Below are 20895 nucleotides of genomic sequence, written 5' to 3'. Positions count from 1 at the left end.
GCTACAGGCACAGAGGCCCAGGGGTTAAGCATTTTGCCTTTGGCACCAAAGCCTCTGAGCTCAGAGCCTGGCTGGACCGCTGAGCAAATGTGTGATTTCAGGCAAGTTTCCTCCCTCGCTGTGTGTCAGTTTCCTAGAATACAGACTTGTTAGAAGAATAAATGATCTAATATGGCTAACACACTGAGGATAGTCCCTGGCATTTAGCCACCCCTAGGTAAAGGTTAAGCATGATTATTTAAGCACTGGTTTTTATGTAGAGACCTCAGCACCCTGCTCTTTTTGGTTGCGAGGAAGGAAAGTAACAAACACCTAACGAAAGGTATTAACACTGCCTCTGCGTTTCCCGTTACCTTTAGAGAAACTGGATTAGTCATTCGACACATTCCGATGGCACCTTTACTAAAGGCGCCACATGGCAGAGGGGCTGAAACGTGTTTTGAAGTCAGGCAGACAGAACTGAGTTTGAGTTCAAGGTCTGCCACTTGCAATGTGACCCTGGGCAAGCTCCTCGACCGCCCCAAGCCTCAGTTTTCCCATCTGTAACATAGGGTTAGGGAACACACTTTTCTCCAGCAGGGGCTGGAGACGGGCAGGACAGGGGACACACACAGATGAGACGTGGTCATGTGGCTAAGTGGGGGCTACGGATGACTCTGGCGACTGCAGTGTAAGGTGCTGTGTGCTCCAGTGGGGAGCGGGTAAGGTGATTTGGGGGTACACAGTCTGGCCACCTCCTGGAGGTGTGGGGAGGGAGTCACAGAAGACTTCCAGAAGGAAGTGATGTCGAAAGGAACGCCTAATCCTTCACTGACAAATAATTTGAGAGAGAAGAAAAAGCAGGCTGGTTCTGTGATTGGTACAAAAAGGAGGGACTAGCTTGGACACAGCTGTCACCCAGAGGCCGCAACAAGGGCCACGCCCAGGCTCTCTCGTCCCCACGAGGTCTCTGTTTTCCCAGCCCAGGGGGCTTTCACACAACCAGCTGCACCCAAAGGAAGGAAGGACCCAGAGGACAAGAAGTCTTCCGAGCGCATCGCCATTCTCTGCCTTGTCCCAGGGCAGGTTCTGGGCGAGATGCTCAAGCATCAGAAGCCACCTGTCTGGGGAAGCAGATCCACAGTGCCCACCCTGGAGGCTTTTGAACACAGTCATCTACCGCGGATTTGTAACAGGCGCTGGTAAAGGTTTTCTCGCTGAATAGAGGGAATCATTTAAATATTCCCAAATAGTACTCATGCAGCAACTTGAGGAGGCAGGAGAGGCATCGAACAACCCATTTCACAGGTGAGAAGTGAGGCTCAGAGAAAACAAGCGCCTGGTCCAAGGGTTTTGCAGCTCACTGAGTGGCTCAGTGGCAGAGGGCTGTCGGGCTTTCCAAGGAGAGACTGGCTCAGAGCCGTCCCCAAAGCCGGAGTGAGCTCAGGGAAAGCGAGACAGCCCGGGGCGTGGGGCCTGCAGGAGTCCGTTTCACCGCTGGAGACATTGAGGATTTCCCTCTGTGGCTTGGATGTCCTGGGAAGCGACGGTGCCCATGCCGTGGGAGGTGAGGCCCCCAAGAGTGTGCAGCCCTCGTCCAGGCTGGGTGGGGATGGGGGCCAGGGCCCAAAGGCAGAAGGAGCATGGTTCTCTGGAGGGGACGCGGGACCCGTCCCCAAGCCCAGCCTGCCAGAGCCTTGCTCATCGTTGGGGCTGATCCCCCCTTGGCTCTTAGGCGACTTCAGTTTGGTCCTTACAAATGCCTCTGCTCCATCTTCCTCACCAAAGACAAAGATGTAGATCATCTAACCCAGTGACTTGGGGAATTAAAATCCGGCTGGGAAGATGACAGGCTGACCCTCCTGCTTACACTCAGAGCTCCCCTGGTGGTCTTGTTAGTTCAAACTCTCACGGCCTTCTACTGCCTCAGGGCCTTTGCACATGATGTACCCTTGTCCTGCATTATTCCCCCTCCTGCCCTTTCCCTAGCTAACTCCTCCCACTATTCACCTCTTAGCCCAACTAAAATTCAACCCCATGTCTCTGCAGAAGCGGTGGTGCTGCTGCAATTCTGCATGTACTTCTGTGCTCACTGTATTCATGTGTCTCCCCTCCCACGTTTAACAGGCAAGCTCCATAAGGACAGGGATTCTGTCTGTTTTCCTCCCAAATGAATCCCCCAAACCTAGTGCCCAGTGTAGGCAGCAGATGCTGCACAGAGATGCCTAACTGTTCCATTCCCATCACTGTGCCCAGTGCACACGGGCCTCTGCATAGCTCCCGGGGGGGGGGTAGATGGAATCGCTAAAGCTCAAAAAAAAAGGGTTATCTTCTTACCCAGTGAGGGTAAGACTGAGGTCTGTGGCCTGATAAGCAGCGGCTATTCACAAATAACGCAGAGCCTTGCCATGTGAAGGGCGGGTCTGGGACAGAGAGAGATAAACAGTAGGAGGCGCTTTCTTAATCTGAGAGCAAATGCTGTTGGCTCCACGGAGCTCAGATCTGCCTGTGCACTCAGATCTGCCTGTGCACTCCCATCCTCGCCCGGCTACCTGTGATCCACCTGTGACAGACCGGCCGACTCCCAACAGCTCTCCCTGCTTCTGTCCTCACCCCTAGTCTACGGTCAACACAGCTGCCAGGAGTGTCCTGTTAAATGTGTCAGGTCACCCCCCCCCCCACCCCCAACCCCTGCTCAAATCCCTCCAGCAGCTGCCCTAAGACACTCAGTAAGAGCAAAATCCCTGCTGGTCTGCAAAGCCCCAACCTGCTACTCCAGCCCCGCGGCCTCCTTGCTGGCCCCCACCACACCCAGCCCAGCCTGCAACACCCTCCTTCCTGCTTCTCCAGAGCACTCATCACCATCTGACACAGGCTACTCCTTATTTTTTGTAATGTGTGCATTGCCCACCTTCCCCTTCTAGAACATGAGCTCCATGAAGACGGTTTGCTCTGTTTGGTTTGGTCATTGCTTTCTCCCCCAGCACCTACAACAGTGCCTGACACCTGGTAGCCTTTTCATAACTATTAGTTGAGTAAATGAATGAATGAATGAATGAACCATTCCATTTGGGGGCAGCTCCAACTCTCAGCATGCTCTTCCACAACGAGACCAAATCGGCCTCCAAGTACCTTTCATCCATTGCTCTCTTGAGGTCATTCAGAGACGCCTCCCCATCTCCATAGGAACGGCAATTTGCCAAGATCCTGCAAATTTCTGTTTGGTGCCTGTTCCCCCAGGACTGTGAGCTCTGTGCGATTGGATCTTATCTCTCTTGCTCATTGGATCCCAGTTCTGAGCATTTGCTGGGCATGGGGCAGCTGCTTGACATGTATTTGTGAAACGAAACAAATGTAAGTATGTGAAGGGGAGGAATGAGATTTGAGTTCAGGACGAGCTTCCACGGGCATCCCCAGGTCCTCCTAGATTCTCTCAAGAAAGAGAGGATTTCCATCGTGGGTTCACTCGCTGGCCAAGCAACAGATGCTTGTGTGTCTAGCATGGCGCCAGGTGCTGGGAGAGTCAGTGACCCTGCTCCCGACCTACTCAACAAGAACTTGCCAACTGTGGAAACTGAATTATCAGTCATCCCAAACTGCCTGCGACATTCTTGGTGACAAAACCTGGCTTGTGTGAGGGACGCCGTGGCTGTGCTAAGGGAGGTGGTCAGGGGAGGAGTGGGTACAGGCACCTAGGGGCCCTAGGGCGAGGCCAACATCCTGGCTCTGTCCCCGTCAGCCAGGAACTCAGAAGAGCTGCTCCTTTCCCCAAAGCCTCCTTCCAGCTTCAAACAAAAGGAAAGGTGATTAGCCCACCGAGCTGCTCCAGGCAGTGGTCCCCAAATGCAGGCTTATAAACATGCCCCCGGTCCCCTGGTCTACAGATGTGAGCACATGAGAAGAAAAATAAATCCATCTAACCACGATCCCCTTGTCTCGAATACACTTCGGAAGGCTGAGAAATGTTCATGTTGGCCTGAGGTTTCCGAACGGGTGTGCCCGGACGAGACTGGGGGCGGGGGCGGCGGGGCGGGGAAGAAGGGGTTACTAATCCTCTCACTCCAGGCTGCTGTTTTCATCTTCTTTCCTGCCTAAACCTTTCAGTTTTGCTTTTCAGACACAGCGGTTGGGGAACAAACACACCCTAATGACAAGTTTCAGAGTTGATGGCAGAGCTGCGCAGCTGGCAGAACGCTCCTGGAGGAGGAAGGGGAGGTGGGAAGGAGGTGGGAGGGAGGTGACGGGGCCATTTATGATATTTCCCATTAGCACGCAGTTAGCTTTCTAAAAAGCCAGGTGGGGGACAGCTGGCTTTCTTTACCATTCCAAGATGGGGCCGGGGAAAAACACCATGGTGCTTTGGAAGGAGAAGGCAAAGTGGAACTGGCCCTTTGGGACCCACCTTCCAGTGGGGGGCCTTGGGGGTCTGCTGGCCACAGCTGCCTGGCACACGGCAGGGCTCAACAAATGTTTGCTCAACGGTCAGACTCAAGCGGTCTTTGTGCCCCAAAGAAACTCCACAGCCCAGAATGAACAACTGCTGGTCGCCCCCTCCAGTCCACTGGCCAATCCTAATGGCTTTTTCTTGCTACCACATGTCTCACTGGAGCCTTTGCAAGAACCTCCCCATGATTTCTGTTTCCACTACTCCTTCCTTAAAGCTGACTCAGGTCAGAAGTGGGATTGGTGGATCGTATGGTAGTTTGATTTCTGATTTTTTCAGGAACCTCCATATTGTCTTCCAGAGCGCCTGCACCATTTGGCAATCCCATCTACAGTGCACAAGGATTCCAGTTTCTTTGCATCCTCACTTGTTATCTTTTGGGGTTTTTTTTTTTTTTAATAAAGTCATGCTGACATGCGTGAGGTGATATCTCCCTGGGTATTTATCCAAAAGAATTGAAATCAGCATCTCAAAGAGGTATCTAATATGCCCACGTTCACTGCAGCCTTGTCCATCAGAGCCAAGATGTAGAGACAACCTAAATGTCCACTGACAGATGAAAGGATTAAAAAATGCGGCACACACTCACAATGGAATATCATTCAGCTTTAAAAAAGAAGGAAATCTTGCAACCCGCGACAACATGGATACGCCTGGAGGGCATTAGGCTGAGTGGAATAAGCCAATCACAGAAGGGCAAATACCGAACAATTCTACTTAGATGAAGGATGTGAAACAACCACACCCATAGAAGCAGAGAGCAGAATGGTAGACCTACATCCATGCCAGCGACTGGGGCGATGGGGACTGGGGTACAGTGGGTACGAGGTTTCAGCTGAGCAGGATGAGTAAGTTAGAGAGCTGCTGGACCTCACTGTGCCCAGAAACAGTGCGCTGTTGTACACTGAAAAATCTGTTGAGAGAGTACATCTTAAATGCTCTTATCAAAATAAAATAAAATAATTTAAAAGTAGCATAAAGTTAAAAAAAATGGAATAGAGCACGTGAAACCTGTTCAGTTCCTCCATCGGCTCCCATCTCATTGACAGCAAGAACCCCTTGTGGGGTCCTGGTCCACCCGACCCCTCCTCCTCCTGTTCCCCGTCACCGCTCCCTCGGCTTCAGCCACACTGACCTCCTGGCTGCTCCGGGAACATGCCAGGCTATCTGCCAGGACTGTTTCCTCTTCCCAGTGACACTGCCATCAGGGGTCTTCAGGAAGGCCTTCTGCGGCCACCTACCTAAGATGTCCACCTCCCCTGTCCCGTCATTCTGTTGCGTTTACCCACGGCAACACACCCGGCCAGTGTGGGATGTAGGTCTACTGGTTCACTTGTCAGCTCTGGTCTCTCCCATTAGGGCAGCAGCTCCACAAGGGTGGGGCCGTCTCTCTGCACGCCTCCCGAAGCCACCCTCCATCTTTTGTCAACAAGCACAGTGCCCCGAGTGGCACGGGACTGAAGCCCTGCACGACAAGGCATCCTATGACTGTGTTCGCCGTGGTGTCCCCAGATCCTAGAACGAGGGTTGGCAAACTGCAGCCCACCACTGTTTCTGTTTTGGTATGGCCTGCAATGGGTTTACTCCCACCCCAATGAACTGTTACTGGAAACCTCCTTTTACTGGGGTTTGTACCTTCCTCAGCAGAAGACGAAAAAGGGTCCGACTGGGTCCTCTGCAAACCTGGCCTTTTGGCAAGTCAGCTCCATCGGCTTGGCTGGGCTGTCAGACTGGACTGATTTGGCTTCATCACGCCATCCCATTAGTGTGATGCCTTTGAGCTGTTCCCAGCTGTTCCCTCATTGTCTCATCATGAGTGACACAGCACAGACCTGGGAGAGAGCACTGTCCCTGCCCAAGAGTTGGGGAAACCGGGGCACTCACGTGTCCCTTTTCCCTTCATGCCAGCTTTCACGCTTCTCACGCTGTGTAGTCACCCCACTGCCCCCTGGGTGTGGAGACATCCAGGAGACAACCCTTCTGCAGCTGGCAATGCCATCTGCCAGTCTCTCTCTGTTGCGGGAAGCCAGCCTCCCCCCAGCCTCTCTGCCCAGAAGCCCACGTGTCCAGAGTCTCTGGCTTCCTGAAAAGGCTGATGGGTAAAGATGGGTTGTCACATCCACGGGCAGTGGCCTTTTTTCTATCAGAAACCCCTTCCTGTTCATCCTCACCCCTAATACTGGAGCCGGCTTCCCCAATCACGTGCACATGCATGCAAGTTTTTGGCCGGTTGGCTGACTCAAAAAACAGAGTCCTTGCTCATCACTCATCCGAGAACCACGGGTCCCCCCAGCAGTTCAGGCCAGAGCCCCACTAAGGTGGGGGCCCACCCTGCCCCCAGCCAACTGCTTTCCCGGGCACTTCTCAGTTGCCATCTCCCCTTCTTCCCCTGGACGCACGGGCTGCAGAAACCCCACCGGTTTGCCTGGCACAGCAGAGGGTGAGAAGTGCAGGAGGGACTGGGGTTACCAGTGGGCCTTTCTCGGGATCCTTTCTTCTCTTGAGGCACTTAAACCTAAGATGGAAGGAGGTGAGTGGTCCCCGAGGGCCACTGGAGAGAGCACCTGGACATTCAATTGTTCCAAATGTAATGAGGCGTTACCTGGCTCCTGGCACTAGCGTGCCTCTTACACGTCTCTCAGAAAGGTGATTATTGGGGAAGCCACCGCTGCCCCTCACCAGGGTCGGTGTGTCCCTTGTGGACGGGGTTCCTGGCAAAGGTGTGGTCCAGGAAGGCTTCCCTGAAGAAGTGACATTTAGGCTGAGATCCTGAAAGGTGAGAGGTGATAGCCAGACAAGGTGGGGTGGAATAGGGGTGGGGGCAACAACGGAGGGGGTTGGGAGAGCGTGAGAGAACGGCTGAGGCACCTGGGGCCGTGTCTGAAGACCAGAGCAGGAGCTCTGGCTGGGCAAAGGGCAGTCACCATCGAGGCCGGCCGTCCACTCTTTTCAACGCCCCCTTCATGTACTCAATCGCCACGGCCTCGTGACAGCCGACAGCCGCACATTTTCTGTACTCTATGCCCCTCTGCAGCAGGCATTTCATATCCGTGGTCCCATGTCAGCCAGCAATTCTATGAGGACAGGGTGTGGGTAGCTGTGTCCATTTTACAGATGAGGAAGCTGAGGCACTGGGAAGTCAGGGTCACAATGCTAGTAGAGACAGAACCAGGATTCAAACCCCAGCAATTGCAGACATTTAGATGGAAAGCCTTTTTTCCAGCCCAGGCCACCCTTGGCCTTCCATCCAACATGGTTTCATTTCCATGAAACACTGGGGGCGGGGTGGGGTCCAGTTAAGAGTGCCTGGGGGGCTTTCTGGTGATTCTGGAGCCCAAGGAAGGGAAAGGAAGTCCAGGTGACTGCGGTGGGAGGGGTGGAAGGGTGGCCGTAGGGGTAGGACTGCCTGGGCGTGGAATGCGGGAGGAGGTGGCGACAGGTGGCTTGGCTGCTGCAGTGAGCACAGGGGCTCTCAGAGGAATGAGGGGCCTGTGCAGAATCAGAAGTAAGCCTCTCTGAGGCCAGGCCTGGGGGCCCCGGAGGTAGAGCAGCCCCGTCCAACCTCAGCATCTCACTCCTAGTGGCTGTGAGTGGATGGTCCAAAGATCCCTCCTTTCCTCGTGAAAACGCGTCACCATTCCAGCCACTTCCTCCAGGTGGCGGAGAGCGAAGCAGACAAGTCACAAAGGCAAGGAAGGTGTCGGCACAGAGCAAACCACTCCTGGGGTTCCAGACTCCTTTTCCCTGCATGGTGCTGGGGCGGGAGACAGGAGCCCTGGGGGGTGGTGGGGGCGGGGGCGGGAGCCCTTTACAAGAGCCAACATTTAATATCTATTTCCTTTCCTCGGACTTTTTCAGACTTTAACGCACAAGGAACTGTTTTCTTAATTGCATTCACCTTCTTGCATCGTATCAGCTGAAGTTTGGGTGATGCTGAGTTCGTCAAAATGACAACAGTGCACAGGACACGTGTGTGTACTGTCTACATACACACATATTGACCTCCCCTCCCTTCCCTACTTGGTTTCCTCATTGAGCAGGAAATAAAAGGACCACGGAATTGGAGCTCAAACCCCTCCCGAGCAGAGGGAAATCCGGGTGTCATGGTTTCCAGAAAGGGAACACAATCTCCGTATGGGGTGTAATTACATCTTAGCTTTCTGCAGAAGAATAGTTTATGGCTTAAATGCTATTAATTGTAAGCCGTTTTGTTCCATGGGAAGTTGTTCATTGATAACTACCCAATTAGGGTTATTTTGCAATTAGTCTATTCACAGTAAATTTATTGCAAAAGGGGGAGGCTGTGGTGCAGCAAATTGAAGCATTGCTGGGGCTGGGTGTGCAATGGCTCTTAAACGCCCATCTTATTAAGCGGCTCACAGGTTCCCAGAGGGTGTGCCACCTTGGCAGACGAAGCAGAGGCCACAGAGAGTCCCCCATGCCGTACAATCACGCTGGTGGCGTCTCAGCGTGACCAGAAGAGGCGTGGGGACCCCCTCCCTCCACTGGCAACATCAGCCCTCTTGTTCCCCATGAGCACCAGCCATTCTCCTTCCAGTGATGTCAGAGAGAGACAGCCTGTGGGCTCAGGCCATCCCCGAGGTCTGACAGTTCGGGCTAAAGTGAAACCTTCTGCCTCCTGAACAGGGGAAGACTATGCGAAGGCTGCAGGCTCTGTAACCTGAGTTCCAACACCAGCTCTGCGACCTACTCGCCACATACCTCTGCCCAAGGACCAAACCGCTTCCGGCCTCCACGTCCTCATCTGTTAAATGGGTTGATAAGAGACCGACCTCAGAGGGCTCGTGTGAGGAGTCAATGTGACAGGTGGCTGAGCTGGATATATTACCGCACAGAACTGGTACCTAGCAGGGGTCAGCAAACCACAGCCCCTGGGCCAAGTCCCACCCACCACCTGTTTTTGTAAATTGAGTTTTTATCGGAACACAGCCAGGTGCCTTTGCGTCTGCATCGTCCCTGGCCGCTTTCAGGCTACAAGGGCAGAGTTGAGGAGTTGAGAAAAAGGGTGTCGATCCTTGGTGGACAGTGACGTGAGTACCCAAGATTATTCTCATGGAAAGACGTTCAGCTCAGGTCTCTGCCAGGCCACACACTAGTGAACAAAAAGATTTTGGAAACACCTCCCTCCACTGATTTTTCTGCCACTATCTGCCAAGTCGGGTCAAAGGAAGGATGGGAACCCTGGGAGGGCTTAGACGAGAGTAAAAATGCAAGGGAGAAGTGAACCTGCTCTTTTTAAACCTCTCTATTCAAAAAAGGCTATAAGACACACGCTCCTATATATAAAATAGATAAACAACAAGGACCTACTACGTAGCACAGGGAACTATATTCGATTTCTTATAATAATATATCATGGAAAAGAATCTGAAAAGAAAAAAAATAAATGCATAATGGAATCACTTTGCTGTACATCTGAAACTAACATTGTACATCAACACTTCAATAAAAAATTTAGAAAAAAATGAGTATAGTACAGATACACACGTTTCCAACTGAAAACTTAGGAAATACGGATGACCTTGAGCAGAGTTGAGGTTGTCCTGACTGCACCCCACTCAAGGGGGCTAGGGGAAGGGCTTGCCACGTATCCTTCTGGGCCTCTCTATGCACTTACCCATGTGGCCGCCCCCTCCCCAGACCCACACCCTCCATCCTGTGATCAATGGTCAACAGAGAAGCAGGGGTGGGAGATGAAGAGGCTTGAATTTCAGCTCAAGTCCAGCCTCTAATTGATCAGGTGATCTTCAAGATAAGCCTCCACCCCTCTGTGGGCCTGGCATTCTTATCTGCCCAGTGAAGGGATGGAATTAGGAACTCTCTGGGGGTCTTCCCAGTGTATTTTTCTTGGGAGCCTTTCTCACCAGGCACCTGCTTCTGCATCGAGAGAGATGAGGGACGGAGGATCCGCTCAGTGTAAGGAGACACCAGGCAGCCTTCTTGCCTGGCTCCTAAATCCGCCAAAGTTGAGGGCACTAAGGGCCCCCACCACCCGCTCCCCACCCTGTCATCTGGTCCAGCTCTGCACTCGGCTTTCTTGATGCTCTGACGTGTCTTGTCACCCAGGAGGACCGAGTGCCTCCGTGGCCCTGTTCCTCTTCCAGGTCCTTCTGTGTCCTCCCCGGACCGAAGCCCTTAGGAACTCTGGGTTGTCCCATGGTTGGGGACCTTTTCCTCCTCACCTGGGAGTGAACTAAAGCATCTGTTGGTATTTGAATTTAGAAGCAACAAGGATGTATTCTGAACCATTGGCCACTTGGTGAGGGACAGTAGGGTATGCTCTGGGGCAAGACAAGGGTGAGGCGTGACCTAGAACGAATTGGGCAGTGGGCCCCAGGGAAGGCAGAGCGGGCAGAACCTCCGAGTATTTAATACAGGCCACTCCCTGGACAGAAAAGGCAGCCAGAACTGGAGAGGGGAAGGGGCTAGCCCTGTTAGTTCGCGGCTGAACTTGACCTAGAACACACATCCCTCCATTTCCAGTGCATCCCTCTCTGTTCCCAGTGGCAGCAGCTCTCTGCTCTTTGTAGACAGTGCCTTTTGGATGACGCCTGCCCCCTTCATGGAGAAAACCGCTGGACAAACTAATTCACAAAATGGTTGGGATGTAAGGTCTTCTTCAAGGAAAAATAAAATTGCCAGGTCACAGTGAACGGAGGAGGGGGCAGTATGGGTGAAACAGCAATGACCACCACGTGTTACCTGTAGCCACGTGCTGGGACCATGAGGGTTCTCCCTACTCTGAGGTGGGTTTGAAGTTTTCTGCTGTAACATTTATTTTATTTTTTCTTTAGGAGAGATCTTGAGAAAATACGACCTAACCCACGATGGCAATACCTCTATCTCGGGATGTCTCGACCTGTAAGCTTGTAAGACCACTCACAAGCCGTGTGACCTTGGGGAAGTTATTTTATGTCTCTCTGAAGGGGGAAAAAAAAAAAGCTATGCTCACAACATCAGTGCCAGCCTCACCAGGAGGTGGATGAGATGAGCTGATTCGATGCAAAGGGCCTTGTGCTGTGCCCGGCACACAGCAAGCGCTTAATAATTGCCTATCATTATTGTTATTACTCCCTTTCTACAAGCACTGGAAAAGGTGAAACACGGCAGCAAGGAATACAGGTCAGTGGCATGAGGTGAAGTGCAGGGATACATGAGTGACGCCTCCCCTGTGCAGAATCATCCCCCACCCCAGCTGAGGACCCTCCCTTGTGCTTACAGACACCGCTGTTACAGCTCTGACCTCTCAGTGCTTCACACCAGATGTGACTGATCGCCCCTCCTCAGCACAGAGAAGAGTGCCCAGCACGGGGGCGGGAGGGAGGGACACGGAGGGGAGGGAGGGGAGAGGCAGGGAGGGAGGGGGGAGGCAGGGAGGGAGGGAGGGACATGGAGGGGAGGGAGGGGGGAGGCAGGGAGGGAGGGGGAGGCAGGGAGGGAGGGGGGAGGCAGGGAGGGAGGGAGGGACACGGAGGGGAGGGAGGGGGGAGGCAGGGAGGGAGGGAGGAAATAAGGAAGGAATTTTAGATGGAAGAAAATGGGAAGGATGTTTTTCAGAGCTGCCAACGTCAACGCAACCAATTAGAAAGCTTTCAAATCCTATTCAATTACAGTAATATTCACATCAATTTCCATCCCAACGTTCTGCTGAGAGAGAAAACAAACTGTGTCAATCCCATCGCCTCCGACAACTTCCACGCCAGCCCTGATTGCACTGTATTGTATCCTTTGCCACAAAGGCAACTGGTTCAAGCTGTAACAAAAGGTAATTTGATTTTGTGAAACTTTTCTCACACAAGACTTCAGAATTCAGGGAGGACCTGAACAAAAGGTCTCCTGTCTTGATCTGGGGTTTGAAAAATAGGGCGGTCATTCCCAGAAGGTGTGAGGGTGTGAGCAGAGTGAGGCTGGGACTTACCTCCGAGCGGACAGAGCCGGGTGACCTTCTCGGGCATCAGCAGCCCGAGCTTGTGGCGGCAGTAGGTCTCCCCAATCTCCTGGCGGCAGTGCTTGGACTTAGAGCGGGACAGCGCGGAGATGGCCTCCTTGCCCGAGATGTCGCACTTGAGGGGCTGGTCGTACTTGACCTCGGGGGGGCTGCCCCCGCTCTTCCGGGCGTGGGGCTGTCGGGGGACATCCTTCCCGCGGCTGCTGTTCACCGCGGCTTTCTCCGCGGGAGGCAGCACCTCGTTGGTACCCTTCCCCGGGGACAGACGCCCCTTCCCCTTCTCCTCCTGCTCCAGCTTCCTCTTCAAAAGCTCCTTCTGTCCCTTTGGAGGCTTCTTCGCCAACTCGGGTTGGTGCTTTTGCTTTTGAGTCCTGGGTGCAAAGTTACTATTGTCCACGTTCTCAAAATCCTTGGGCACCGAGTTCTCATTGTTGCTGTCCGTTCGCACTTTCTCTTTCGGCCGGTGAGAGAAGTAGCCTTCCTGCAGAAGATGAGAAAGAAACACAGAAGAGAAACTTGACTGAGCCATCGCGCTAAGGAGATGGGCCCTGGAGAGTGGGGCATGTAGGTGTGGAAGTCGGGGACCTGGTTCCACGCCCAGCCTTTGCTACGAGCTTAATGTTAGAATTCACATTAGATTTTTCTCTCTGGACACCAGCTTCCCCATCTGGAAATATGAGATGTTCCAACTAGAAACAAAAGCTTTTGCAAGCTCTACCGTACTATGACTATGATTTTCAATGCTTGTTATTAACCACACCCCTTTTTCATGTACGTTTCCTTAATTGTCTCTTGTCATTGGAATCCGGACAGTTTGTTCCAAGCTCCCTGTTTAAATGCCAGCAGAGAGCGCCGCGGTGGTTTATTCAATGGTTGGAAACGCCGCACTAAAGCTATAATGGGAGAAAATATTGGTAGGACAGTATACACATTCCATAGCCTTTAGAACACACTCATAGATCTATGCAAAGCCATAGTTAATTCTGATGGGGAGACATCACTGGCTATCTTGAGAGGAATGTGCATTTTCTAGGACAATCCTTACAATGGGTCCTAGGGGATGAAAACTTTCAACAGTCTTGTGTTTGAGCTTTGACTCTTGATGTCTGTACCTGAAGCAAACCTGATAAAGTCACCCAGTGATTAAGACTCACTAGGGGTCAAGAGAAAGGCCAAGAGTCGTTCTGGAGACAATGAGTCTTCCCAGGAAGGCGGGCACCCCAAATTCAGCTTCTCCATAGGTAGGTGGGCCCTGGCCATTCTGAGCTCAGATTAAATGCACCGTTCCACTAACGTTCTGCATCATTTCCAAATCACAGTGCTTCTGCTTAGAGCCCATTACAAAGGCATTCACCTGAAAGAGAATCAACTGTCCCAAAGCTAGTCGAGGGGACACAGAAGCCAGAGAATGCTAATTGGCTCCATAAATCTACATCCATTGCTACAGAAACACATTGGTAGTGAGTAGCAATTCCTAGGGTAGACTTCCTCGTTCATTTTCCTAGATGTGCCTCTTAAAGGTTCTCAAGGAAGAGGACGGTGGAACAGAACAGTGGAGGCAATGCTGGAGCCAAGTGTGGCTGACACTCAGTAGACACTGAGCATGGCTTCTCTAGCAGATCTGCCACTACTGTCCATTGTGAGCCAAACCCTGCTTGCCCATTGGTTTTTGTAAATAAAGTTTTATTGAAACACAGCCAAGCCTGTTCATTTATATATTGTCTGTGGCTGCTTTCTTGCTACAACAGCAGAGGTGAGCGGTTGTCATACAGACCGTCTGGTCTGCAAAGCCTAAAATATTTTTATTTGGCCCTTTCAGAAAAAGTATGCAGACCCCAGCCCTCCAGGACTGTGAATTTAGAAGGTTCCCCTCCCCCGGGCTTGGTTCGGTTTTCCTGTCTCCAGGGCCCCTATTTGGCCCAGCAATGTGTCTGCCCCCTTCTTGCCTTTATTCTATCTCCCATAGCATCAAGCACCAGTTTCAGGAGGGCCGTAAGAATGAAAGTGATGTTAAGATGCCTCGTGGCCATTCTGTAAGTTGGATGTAACTTTGATTCCCATTTTGCAGGTAAAGGAACTGGGCATTAGTGACTTGCCCAAGGTAACCCAGCTAGGTGGTGGGGAAGCCGAATTCAAACCTGAGAGGCTGGAGACCCCACGCCATGGACTTCCAGTTCCACCACCACTTTCAGGAAGCTGCAGAGAGCCCTTTGGATCCCCATCACTCTGTCTGCTGACGCCCTGCAACCTGGCTCCCTTCCCATCCACTCCCGCTCAGCTACACGGAGCTGGGATAGGCAAGCCACCTCCAAATGGCTGTCTTGAGGCCGGCCAGTGCCCGTCAGGTGGCAGGGAGTCACAGATCGGGAGAGGACAGTAAGGAGGGGCCACGAAGCACCAGGAGCTGGGAGGCAATGGGTAGGAAGAAGGAAACAGAATGCCAAGAGGGAGAGCAGAGTCTGTGGAGGGTCTCGGAGCGGCTGCTGGTCATGCGTGGGAACCAAAATTAGATGCCGGTCTGACACTTGGTTCCGGGCTTTCTTACCTCCTCACGCATCTTGCAAGAAAACGCCCTCAGTAAGGGGAAATGCCTCTGTTCTTGTGACCTAAACAAAATTCCTTTTTTCCCTTCTTTCTGTCCAGAGGCCCCTGAAGACTCCCAAGCAGCCCCTCAGATGCATTTTATGAGCACCCACTGTTAGCCAGGCGCTATATGCACACGACTCACGGGTATCACTTACTGGATACCGACCATCACTGCACAAGGAGGCACTGTCCTCACCACAGACAGAAAGGGGAGCCAAGTCTTGCTGCTATAAGGTATCAGGTGCCAGGCACTGTGCTTAACCCTTAACATGTGATATCTCGTTTAGCCTTCAGAAATCACTGTCAAGGCAAATACTACTATTCTCCCATCTTACATAAGAGCAGGGAAGAGGGTTCGGGGGGAGCTTGGGGATGCTCAGTGATTTGACCAGACTCATCTAGGGGAGGCTGTGAGCTTGCACGTGTCTGATTCTAAAACTTGCCATAGTTTAGGGCCTCTTCTGTTTGGCTGAGAGGTCATCAGAGGCACATTAGATCCCCCTTCTCTATGAGGGTGCAGAAGGAGTCTCTCCCTTTGCTCACACTGGCCTAGGTTGGAATGGAGCTGGATGGGGGATGGTATTCAATAAAGCTCTTAACAGATATCCCAGTTCTCTTCCTTCTAGGCATATGTATTTCCCATCCCCTGAAAACTAGGCACAGCCAAGTAACTTGCTGTGGCCAAGACACATGACTGGGGCCAGGGCACCATTTGCCACATCCCTCTTTCTGCCACAGCATCCAGCCACACTCCTGATGGTGAAGGCTCTGCATCCCGAGTGAATCCAGGGTGAAGCAGAGATTCCACCACCTCCATGGGCAGAATAAACCTCCGTTGTGTCCCATCAGTGAAGTTTGGGGATCTTTGTTACTGCGGCATGGTCTAGCTCATCCTGATTAACTCAGGAGCCAATCTGATCTGCTCTCTTCCTCCTAGCTGTCCTAAGATACAGGAGCCAATTTATTATTATTATTATTATTATTATTTTGGCTTTAACAGTTAGAAAATCAGTTTGATGATGACTCCTGTCCGAGAACATGAATTTAAATTCTGTCCCTAAGCCTGTTTTCTAGAAGTTAACGAGAAGGCGGAGAGTGAGCAGAAGGGCCTCTGCCCTCACAACCATCTGCATCCTCGTTCATCAGACACATCTTAAGTACCTCCTGTGTACCGTTCCTGGGTTGTTCTCTTTCCTCATTAAATGATGCGCATGAGTTTGTTCTCCAAGCAGAAAGCCTCCAGAAACCACAGATTTTAAAAACTCACGTTCTCCACCACTTTCTGGCAGAACTTCTCTAAGGAAAACCAGACACAGGAAACACTGCAATTAACAAAGCTAATCTGACCATCAGAGAACGGCTGGTTCCTCCGGTTAATTTGTGATATCAGGACCAGGTGCCACTATCAATTCTAATAACAACTCATGATTAATAAGCATCATCTGCTCAGAGACGGCCCCGCAACAGGGAGGGCTAGCTCAGTGTGGCCCCGTGGCCTTCCGGCTGGCCCCAGATGCTACTCAGCTGCCGAGGGAAATGAAAAGATTCAGGTGTAAGAGGGAAGGGGAGCATTTTGTCTTCTGGAATGCAGAGCCCCCAGATATTAGAGAGCTTCCACAAAGGTCACTGGGGCACAGTCAGTGAGAATCGGGCATCACTCAGGGGCCTGAGATCTGTCACAATGAGTCAATGCTGCTTCCTGGAGTAGCTGATCAGTTCTCTTACTTCTTCCCCCAACAGTTTTCTTTTTTGACATTTTACTTTATTGTGATAAGAACACTTAACCCTCTTAACAAATGTTTTAAGCGCACAATACAGTATTGCTACCTACTGGCTCAATGCTGTACAGCAGAGCTCTAGAATGGATTCACCCTGCAGAACTGAGATTTTATGCCTGTTGACTGGTGACTCCCCATTTCCCCCTCCCTCAGCCCCTGGCAACCACCATTCTACTCTCTGAATCTCTGAGTATGACTATTTGAGATGTCTTATGTAAGTGGGATCCAGCAATATTTGTCTTTCTGTGCCTGGCTTATTTTACTCAGCATAATGTCCTCCAGATTCATCCATATTGTCTCACATGGCAGGATTTCCATCTTTTTTAAGGCTGAGTAATAGTCCATTGTGCCACTGTACATATATGGGACATTTCCTTTATCCATCCACCCCCTCCATGGGCACAGATCTCACCTCACGTCCCCTCTAACTCTTTACCTACTCATCAAGAGGCAAACGGGCCTCAGCTTTTCTTGCCCTGGATGATGGAGATCCAGACATTCAAACCTAGGTTCCCTTCCCATAAAGATCCACCTTGGGAGGTTTCCAGGCAAATACATGCAAGATAATCATCACACCCTGAGCACCCATGTCCCCTGTGACCCTTCACACACCCTAGGTCCCTCATCCTCTCCAATACCCAGTGAAGTATGAGTCCTAACTAGGGGGAGGAAACTAAGGCCCAGGGAGGTTAAATAACTTGACCAAGGTCACATTGCTAGAGATGAAGTGATTCAAACTCTGCATGCCTCGGTGTCCTCATCTGGAAAATGAGGATATGAAAATAATACTTACCTCTTGGGTATCTGGTAAGGATGAATGTATGTAAAACTTCCCGTACATGCCCACCACCCCCAAGGCAGGAGGATGAATGAGCAAAGAACTCAGAGTAGGTTCCCTACCAATTAACACTGAGCCCCAGCCGTCTCACCCCGGATGGTCTCTGCATGGAGGACAGATTGGTTATTATTTCTTCACTATGATCGACGAGCTGTGTCCCCTTTATTCTTAAGCAATCCGACACTCTCACCTTGGGTTATTTAGGCAAATGCAACCCTTTGACTTATTTTAACATACTTATTACAATGATTGCACATTCAAATGTTTGCGTGCGAGCTCCAAAACTCTAATTGCTCTGCTGTTGCCTTACCTCTAAGCTGCTGCTAGAATCCATTTTTATTCTGGAGAAATAATTAAATGCAATAACGTCCTCCATTCCCATTCAACCTTGGGCATGTTTAGAGCCTGTTCAATCAGGTAGAAATATGCTAAGCACACTAAGGCTTCGAGAGGCAGGTTACGTGGCCCAGGCTGCTGTTTCGAGGACACCTGGGTTCTCGTCTGTCCTTCCTGGTTCTCTAATGTCCAGGCTTCAGGATGGACCTCTATTCACTCGTTCAGTTGAATCTGGGTCCCTTGGTTCTGCTTCGGAGGGGTGGAGGTGGGTCGCTGTGTTTTCTAAACTCTCCACTCCTTGATGAGCCTTTGCTCTTACTTTTTGTGTAGAAAGAACACCGACCAGAAAGGAAGAGACCGGGGTTCTTGCCTTGCTTTAGCAACTGTCCGATTTTCTCATCCATAAAATGACAGGTGCTGCATGTGTGCTGCTAAACATTCTCTGAATTAGTCCTGAGTCAATACGATCGACTAACAAAGGTCTATCATTTCAGATCGTTGAGAGGTAACTGATGACTTTAAGAGACCAGGGACTGAGGGATGGAAGGACTCGCCTAAGCGCATCGTCTTCTCCCTGTCTCATCCTGTGATCATTTTCTCCAGCAGTTCTTTGACCTAGGAGAGATTATTTCCTCCCTCTGTGCCTCAATTTCCTCATCTATCCCAGGGGCTGAGCCTGGCACCTACCTCCCGAGAACTGAGAGAACTGATGAAGCACAGAACACAGTGCTGGACACGTGCAAGGTGCTTACAAAACACGCGTCTATTAGAACATACGTCCAGTGCTGGTTCTGCCCCAGGCTCTGTTTCAAGCCCTCTGCACAGACTAATTCATTTGATCCTCGTGAGGACTCTATGAAGGAGATGCTATGTTATTCTCCCCATTTTTTGGATGGGAGCATGAAGGTTCAGATAAGTTAAATCCAGATCTAGGAAGTGGAGGAGCCAGAATTCGAATTCGGGCAGTTGGGGTCCAGAGGCCACACCTGCCAACACCACACTGCGTCTCAGCAGCTGTTAGGAATAGGGATGGTGCCAAAGGGGAGCCCTGGCCAGGTGCGCTGTGCAGACGTGAGGGCGCCTGTCCCACCTGCTCACTCATCCTGACCAGTTTATGGCTTCCTTTTGTGCCATGTGGATGCACAGCCAGCTGAGTAGCTGTCTGCTGTTGAACTCAGGGTCCGAGGCTTCATTCCAATCACCAAGGTGACCAAGGCCATTGGGAGGGACACTTGGGGGTGAAGCCTGTACCTGCTTCCAAAAGGACCTTGGTGCCAGGGTAGGGGACTGCAGGAGGCACAGCGTGCGTGGCTGCACCCAATTAGGACATGCAATTACCCTGGCTGCCAATGCAAATAGACCTCACAGACGCCCCTCGCCCAGCTCATTCGCACGCACAAAAGTGGCGGGGCTGGCCAGCGCGCTTAGAAACAAGTGGGCCGCACTGGGCACGGACAGGCCATGATTTAATAGGACCCTCAATAATAAGCCTAATGTAATTTAGCAAATTTAGTAATGTTAAGGGGATGGATGGCATGGGGTGAGGAGGGAGGGAGCTGGACTGAGAGAGCTGGCTTGGAATCCAGCCTCTGTCCCTCAGCCCTGAGATGCAAGGAAAGAAGCTTAGCCTCTCAGAGCCTCAATTTTCTCATCTACAAAATAAAAAGGAGGGGGAGTGGGTAAGAAGACCTATTTTGCAAAGGTGAAGGAGAAATTAAATAATATGGCATGCTTTTATTTCATTCTATTTAACAACAGAACACTTAGCACAAAACTTGATAGAGACTCAGCACTCAATGGACGTTTTTAGCGGGCACCCCAGCATTTGACGAGCAGACCTAAATCTTTTGGAAAGGCAGGGTGGGGAGGTGAAGTGTGTTCAAATCCACCCCGCCTCTGCCACTTGCTGTGTGATGCTGGGCACAGTACCTAACTTGGAGAGCCTCAGTTGCCCACTCTGTAAAATGGGCATAATAACTAGTACCAACCTAACAGGGGTTTTATGAGAGTCCAGAGAGTTAATACACGTAAAGCACTTAGTATAAAGCCTAGAACTTAACACGTGTTGGCTGCAATTTATTAAACTGGAATTAATGATTGCAGTGATGACCAAATGAGGTGGTTCTCAAAGTGTGCTCTGGGGACTCCCATGGGTCCCGAAGACCCTTTCAGGGGATCTTCAAGGTTACTATTTTCATCATAACTTGAAGATATTATTTTCCTCTTTTCACTCATTCTCTCATAAGGACACTGCGGAGTTTTCCAGAGTCTACATGATGTGTGAAATCACAACAGATTGAAAGCAGAGGCAAATCTGAGAGTCCAGCTGTCTTCTATTAAGCCAGATATTCCAAAGATTTGCAAAAAATGTAAAACAGTGCCTCTTTTCCTAATTTGTTTTTGTTGTGGAGAACATACACACTTCTCATAAAAAATTTTACTTATATATACACTTAATGGGTTATTGTTATTTTAAGTAAATCAATAAAAATTTTTTAAGAATGCCTTGGTTTAAATTTCAATATACAGCAAATAATGGATAGATATAACTTACATAAACAAAAGCTCTTTGGGGGTCCGAAATAATGTATGAAAGTATAAGGGGGTCCATGGAGACCAACAAGTTTGAGAATCGATGACATAATACAGACTTACAATCCTAAATATCTACTCACTGAGGAAACAAAACGTTCAGGACCTTTTTATGTTGAGTATATCCCTATATGCCAAGCCTTTGAATATATATTTTACCCGCACACACAAGAAATACACACACACATGTAGAAATCTAGGTCAGGTGGAAACAGGATGCTGAGAAATACTTTTACAATACTTTTGCAGAGAGAGAGGCAGCAGGCACCCAGAACTCTGAAGTCCTGAGCTGTTCTCTGGGGGGACCTGCCGGCAGATTTTCCCTTTGACCAAGCTCTAGCCAAGACCCTCTGAGCCCTTAGAAGGGCCCCAA

The 20895-nt window shown here is 50.8% G+C and overlaps 1 protein-coding gene across 3 annotated transcripts in view; it reads right to left on the bottom strand.

Moving 5' to 3' along the window:
* Positions 1-20895, bottom strand: part of XYLT1 (xylosyltransferase 1) — a 292323-nt gene that overhangs the window by 116152 nt on the left and 155276 nt on the right. For all 3 annotated transcript variants that reach the window (XM_064478475.1, XM_064478477.1, XM_064478476.1), the window contains one exon: positions 12363-12873. In XM_064478475.1, the coding sequence (XP_064334545.1) occupies positions 12363-12873 (511 nt within the window). The remainder of the gene's footprint in view (positions 1-12362; positions 12874-20895) is intronic.

The sequence above is a fragment of the Camelus dromedarius genome, chromosome 24, assembly GCF_036321535.1.
Source record: "Camelus dromedarius isolate mCamDro1 chromosome 24, mCamDro1.pat, whole genome shotgun sequence".
In the NCBI taxonomy this organism is placed as follows: domain Eukaryota; kingdom Metazoa; phylum Chordata; class Mammalia; order Artiodactyla; family Camelidae; genus Camelus; species Camelus dromedarius.
This window is presented reverse-complemented; position numbering and strand designations above follow the sequence as displayed.